We start from the raw sequence: 7,104 nt of genomic DNA on the forward strand, positions 1-7,104 counted from the left end.
CTATATCTCTTTTTGACCTGTTAAAAACGAAGATACTTCCCCCGCACGCCTCGAGGAGAACACATTTTTTGTCAGTCACCAACTAACAGCGGTCGAGTGCGTACCGTATGGGGTTTTATCTTCGTTTTACGCAATGACGCTCTAAAAATTGTATTACCAGCCTCCGTAGATAAGGAATTTTGTTTAATGCTACTGTACTGTGTGTAATAGAATTTTGTAGTATATCAACGTTGTAGTTATTTATCATAATTAGTGAACCAGCCCTGGAAAAGCAGTAAAGTCTAAATTAAGTTTAGCTACGAACATAATACCTGTTCGTACTCTAATTGTATATTAGCAAGGTTCAATTGGCTAAGCTTTATACAATTTGGTCCTACTCGAGCACGGATATATTATAATGTTTGGTTACATCAGTGAAGAAAAAAGTAAGATAAAACGTGGTCTTAAAGTGGAAAATTCCTGTGTAATTAGTGCCGGCTGGTAAATACATAAGGTTTACACATAGCTAGTTCTCTCTCACTCGCTCTCTCTATAGAAAGTGGTATTGTTCGCTCACTCTTCTGCAAGATATTTGGTGTCTCGGTTAGACGAAGATAACGCTGTCTCACTCATTGAAAAAGTTCCACCCTGTGGTAGTGTCGTAACAGTAGGAGTCGCCTGCGCAAACGGAAATTTTGGTTCATGACAATTGGTGAGTCCGTTCTGATCTATTGATAATTATTGACATTTAATTGAGTAATAAAATCACGGTATCAAGTACTTGATTATATTGGATGATTTGCTTGAATCATAATCTGTAGTTTGATTAAAGTTTGAATTTGTTTAAATAAGTTTACACTTAATTATTCTCTTAGTATGGAGGAGTTGAAAAAATCTCGTAAATCTCTAAAGGCTAGACTTACTAGAATTTCTAATTGGTTTAGTATAAATAAAGATTGTGAAAGTATTGATTTGTTACTGGAAAAACAAAGTCAATTAGCGTTACATTTCTCTGAATATGAAAAAATTCAACAACAAATTGAAGGTCTCGATGACTCTGAATTAGATTCACAGGAGTCAATTGAATTCGAAGAAAAATATACGAATACTCTAGTAAATATTAAAATACAGATAAAAGCTTTAAGTAATAACATTTTAGATTATAGTAAAAATACTCCAATAGAACATATCTCAAAAGGCACAGTTAAATTGCCCGAAATCTCTATGCAAACCTTTGAAGGTAATTTTGAGGATTGGAATTCGTTTTTTCAACTATTCTGTACTTTAGTGATTGATAACTCACAGTTAAATGATTTGCAGAGATTTATTTATCTCAAATCTTTTCTGAGGCGTGAACCATTAGAATTAATCAAAAATATTGAAGTGGTAAATGACAATTTTCAAATTGCTTTGGACACGCTTAAGGAAAGGTATGATAATAAACCTCGAATTGTATCATTACTCATAAAAAGGTTATTAAAGGTTTCATCTCTAGCAAAATGTACCTCACAAACTCTGAGAAACTTTATTACTCAAGCAAAACAAAACATTATGGCTCTAAATAATCTGGAGGTTCCAACTCAATATTGGGATCTCATTTTAATTGAGATATTTTTAGAAAAACTAGACTATAACACACATAAGGCTTTTGAATACGAGGTAGGTACAAAAAGTTTACCTACGCTAAAACAATTCTTTGAGTTTTTAGAAAATAGATGCAATATTTTAGAAAAACTTAACTGTTCTGAAACCCAACAGAAAGGTTTCAAATATTCACAAAAGGTGACACATTTTTCAAGCTCAGATAACAAGGTTAATTCTAATAAATTGAATTGTAGTTTTTGTAATCATTCGATGCACAACATTTATCAATGTGAAAAATTTAAAGCCAGTTCTCTTTCAGATAGGAATAATTTCGTTAAGTTAAAGCATTTGTGTAAGAATTGTCTTGGAAGTAAACATTTTGTAGCAAACTGTACTTCTCAAAGAACATGTAATATATGCAATAAGAAGCATCACTCTCTCTTGCACAGTGCCAACACTTCTATGGTTTCAAGCATCTCTCGTTCTCAAGTTCCTTCATCTAATTCTCATGCTCAAAACTCTCAACCTTCTCAAGGTACAAGTAGTGATAATCACATGCCTAGTGTATCACAAAGGAGTGCTCATAGTTTACAGCCTCAAACCTCTTGTATGTCAGATACAACCCAAACGTTTACTGCCCTCTCTATAAAAAATGAAGTTCTCTTAGCAACAGCTTTAGTCACATTATATACAAAAGAACATCAACCCATAAGAGCCCGTTGTCTACTAGACAACGCTAGTCAGACCTCGTTTATTACACAAGAGCTTGTTAATAAACTTAAACTCTCTCCTTATACTAGAACATTAGAAATTTCAACGCTCTCCCAAAATTGTTCAGTGTCTAATAAAATGGTAGATTTAAAAATCTTCTCTCTTTATGACTGTAAAAAGGGGTTCATGACCTCGTGTGCTGTTCTCAAGAATATAACATGCAGACTCCCTCAAGTGCCGATTGATAGAACTAAAATCAAGCTTCCGGAGTGGGTACAATTGGCTGATCCATCATACTCAGTTCCCGGAAAAATTGACATGTTGTTAGGTTCAGATGTTTATGGAAAACTCTTATTAAATGATCTTATACAACTTGGAGATGGTCTTCCCACACTACAAAATACACATTTCGGTTATGTTATGTTTGGACAGGTTCCAGTTCGCCCTCACTCTAAAAATAATCTAAATTTATGTACTTTGCATGATAAGTCGCAAATCCTCTCAACCTCTAACTCGCAGCACGTTTCTCTCTTTACCCAATCCTTGTCAGATGACTCTCTTGATAATAAACTTCAAAAATTCTGGGAAATTGAAGAGATTCCAGATAAAACCATTTTAACTCCTCAAGAAAATCTAGCAGAGCAAATATTTAAAAATACAACTCAAATTCTTCCGGACGGTAGATTTCAAGTGGACATTCCTTTAATTTCTAAGGATGCACCTACACAATTAGGGGATTCCTTTTATATGGCAAAGAAAAGATTTTTATCCTTAGAAAACAAACTCGTCAAGAACAATGAACTCTACACGCAATACAAAAATTTCATAAGTGAATATATATCTCTTTCTCATGCAAGGGTAGTTCCTCTCTCTCTTTTAAATTCAGACTTAGGTAAAAAATATTTTCTTCCTCATCATTGTGTACTTAAGGAAGATAGTTTAACCACTAAGTTACGAGTAGTTTTTGATGGGTCAATGAAAACTACTACACAGGTATCATTAAATGATTTAATGCTAAAGGGTTACAGGACACAGCCAGAATTATTTGATATTCTTATTCGTTTTAGGACTTATAAATTTGCCCTTACAGCTGACATTCAAAAAATGTTCAGGCAAATTAAAATTAATCCCGATCAAACTTTCCTACTAAATATTTTATGGCGTGATTCACCGCAAGAGGAATTGCAATGTTTAGAATTACAAACAGTAACTTATGGAACGAAATCGGCCCCCTTTCTAAGTACCCGTTGCTTAATGGAATTAGCCCATGTTCACAAGAATTCATATCCTCTCGCTAGTGATGCTTTGTTAAATTCATGTTATGTAGATGACATTCTCTTTGGCTCCGAAACTCTGGATGGGCTCTTTAAGGCTCATAATGAAATATCTGAACTTCTTAAAAGGGCATGTATCTCACTACACAAATGGTGCTCTAACTCTAAGGAATTTTTAACAAATATCACTAACAAATCTCAAATTGCTAGTTATACAATTTCTCCAGAAAAGATTGCATCCAACAAGGTCTTAGGTTTACGTTGGGATGCCCAAACAGACAGTTTCTCAATTTCTATACCTAAAATTATGGTTAAAACTTCTTTCACAAAACGTGAAGTACTCTCCACAATAGCGCAAATATTTGATCCTCAGGGTCTCATAGCTCCTGTTACTATTATCGCAAAGATAATAATGCAAAAGATTTGGTTGTCAAAGGTAAATTGGGATGATGCTCTTACTTCTGAGTTACAATCAGAATGGATTGTATTTGTTTCTAATATCCCGTTCCTCAAAAATATTAATATTCCTAGACCACTATTCAGAACTGATCCAGATAAAATTATAAAAATTGAAATTCACGCTTTCTCGGATGCTAGTATAAGAGCCTATGCTACATGTGTATATATACGAGTTATGGATCAATCTAAAAAGGTAAGTTGTACTCTTGTAGCTTCCAAAAGTCGCGTAGCTCCTCTCAAAACCCTAACTCTTCCACGATTGGAACTTATGGGCGCAGTTTTATGCTCCAAGCTCACTCAACGTTTAATTACTACCCTAAACTCAACTAGTATGCACATCAACTCTATTAACTTATGGTCCGATTCAGAAATTGTGCTGGCATGGCTTAAATCCCATCCTTCTCGATGGTCACAATTTGTAGCAAACCGTGTAGCACAAATTCAAGAAATATCCTCTGGTTTTCATTGGCGATATGTCAAATCAAAGGAAAATCCAGCAGATATTCTCTCTCGTGGACTCATACCATCCGAACTTGTAAATTCTCATTTATGGTGGCATGGACCACAATGGCTTGGTAAATATGATCTAACTCTAGATAGTTGTGACAAGGGGATGACATGTTCTAATCCACCCGAGGAAAGAAGATTATCTCATATGCAAACTCAACAATACCCTATAGAAAATTTTTGTTGTTCCATATCAAATAAGTTTTCAAACTTCTCAACCTTTCAAAGAACCCTGGCTTATTGTTTTAGATTCATACACAATGCTACTATCTCTTCTGTCAGAAGGTACGGCCCCCTTTCAGTATCAGAGTTGCATTCCTCTGAGCAAAAAATAATTACATTTTTGCAACTTGTTTACTTTTCTCAAGAAATTTCAGAGCTTAAGTCGGGAAAAACTCTTTCCAACAAATCTCTTCTTTCACTAAATGTTTTTCTTGATGATAAGGAGATGTTAAGAGTTGGTGGTAGACTCAAGCATGCTCACGTTCCCTTTGATCAGAAATATCCACTTCTGCTGCCCTCCAAACATCACATCGTCCAACTTATGTTGAAAAGAGAACATATTAGATTATGTCATTCAGGTGCCCAGACCACCCTTTCCAATTTTCGTCTCAAGTATTGGCCCTTAAATGGATTAAGAACAATAAAGAAAATTATCCACTCTTGTATCACTTGCTTTCGATTTAGGGCTCAACCTGCCTCTCAACTAATGGCAGACTTACCCAAAGAACGCCTAGTTGTCTCACACCCATTTACCAATGTAGGTACAGACTTTGGTGGACCTTTTTTTATAAAGAGTTCAAGACTTCGTAAGGCTCCAGTAACAAAATGTTATATTGCCATATTCGTATGTATGGTTACCCGTGCGGTCCATATAGAACTTGTGTCAGGACTCTCCACAGAGGCATTCATACTCACACTCAAACGTTTCATTAGTAGGCGTGGCAATCCAAAAATAATTTACAGTGATAATGCTTCAAACTTCTTTGGTGCTAAGAACCAACTCAAGGAGTTCTCCACATTTTTAAAAAATAAGGAAACGTCTAACTCAATCCAAAATTTTCTTGCTGCTTCTGAAATAAGTTGGAAATTTATCCCCCCTCGCTCTCCTCATCATGGCGGATTATGGGAAGCCGCCATTAAAAGCGCAAAATATCATATTTTTAGACTGATAGGAAATTCTCAACTGACATTTGAAGAGTTCAGTACCGTACTCGCTCAAATTGAAGCTGTTCTGAACTCACGTCCTCTATGTTCTTTATCTAACGATCCTTCAGATCTCTCTTGTTTAACTCCAGGACACTTTTTAATCGGTAAGCCTCTCACTTCTTTTCCTGAAAGGGATGTTTCTGATATATCCGAAAATAGATTGTCATTTTGGCAAAGGAGTACAAAAATTCAACAGTTGTTTTGGAAACGCTGGACTGTTGACTATTTGAATAGACTACAGAATAGGCCCAAATGGACCTCAACTAAGGAAAATTTGCAATTGAACGATTTGGTTCTCTTAAAGGATGAGAATAATCCTCCTTTGAAGTGGCCCCTGGCAAGAGTGATTGAAGTTTTTCCAGGAAACAATAAGAGAGTTAGAGTTGTCAAGGTACAAACTAAGGATGGAATCTTTACTCGCTCAATTGTAAAACTATGTCCCTTACCAGATTATAAACGTTAATGTTAATTAGTATAAGAATAGTTTTTAAGGTAGTGTTTGTTCGCGAGTGCGGTTAGTGTTTATAGTGTCGTCTTACTTTTCGAACTTATGATGGAACAACTCTCTTTCTTAGTTTATTATTACGTATATTATTTTTCTTTCTGTAATTTTTTGTTAAATCCTCTTAATTTTGAAGGGAACCCTTCAACGTGTGGGCAGGATGTTGTAACTTACAACAGTTAAAATTATTTTAATGAAATGTACATTGTTTTTCAACTGCCCCCCGTATGTTATCTGCTATGTCTATATCTCTTTTTGACCTGTTAAAAACGAAGATACTTCCCCCGCACGCCTCGAGGAGAACACATTTTTTGTCAGTCACCAACTAACAGCGGTCGAGTGCGTACCGTATGGGGTTTTATCTTCGTTTTACGCAATGACGCTCTAAAAATTGTATTACCAGCCTCCGTAGATAAGGAATTTTGTTTAATGCTACTGTACTGTGTGTAATAGAATTTTGTAGTATATCAACGTTGTAGTTATTTATCATAATTAGTGAACCAGCCCTGGAAAAGCAGTAAAGTCTAAATTAAGTTTAGCTACGAACATAATACCTGTTCGTACTCTAATTGTATATTAGCAAGGTTCAATTGGCTAAGCTTTATACACCTTTCATTTTTATTGTAATAAAATTTTACAAAATTATTTGGAACAGTTAAAATATTTGTTTTGTACAAATTCAAAGTTTATCTAATTCATATAGGCCAAGATCGCTGACGTGCACCATGTGCAAATTAATGGAGAAAATGGTAAACAGAACATTGGTCTGTTTTTTTAGAAAAAAATATAGTTATTTCACCGGCACAATTCGGTTTTAGCAGCCTTTTGTGATATCGAAGGAGCCTTTGACACTGTCTGTAAAACAAAATCTTCAACAAT

At 35.1% G+C, this 7,104-nt stretch overlaps 1 protein-coding gene across 1 annotated transcript; it reads left to right on the plus strand.

Moving 5' to 3' along the window:
• The first annotated feature begins 855 nt into the window (after nt 1-855).
• Nucleotides 856-6,186, plus strand: LOC140438925 (uncharacterized). Its single transcript, XM_072528560.1, has one exon. It carries the CDS (start codon nt 856-858, stop codon nt 6,184-6,186), a length of 5,331 nt encoding a protein of 1,776 aa, XP_072384661.1.
• Nucleotides 6,187-7,104: the final 918 nt, after the last annotated feature.

This window comes from Diabrotica undecimpunctata, chromosome 4 (assembly GCF_040954645.1).
Source record: "Diabrotica undecimpunctata isolate CICGRU chromosome 4, icDiaUnde3, whole genome shotgun sequence".
Classification (NCBI taxonomy): Eukaryota; Metazoa; Arthropoda; class Insecta; order Coleoptera; family Chrysomelidae; genus Diabrotica; species Diabrotica undecimpunctata.

What these genes read in the sequence shown, in the direction of transcription:
- LOC140438925 (XM_072528560.1), top strand. Translation starts at nt 856, where the DNA reads ATGGAGGAGTTGAAAAAATCTCGTAAATCTCTAAAGGCTAGACTTACT.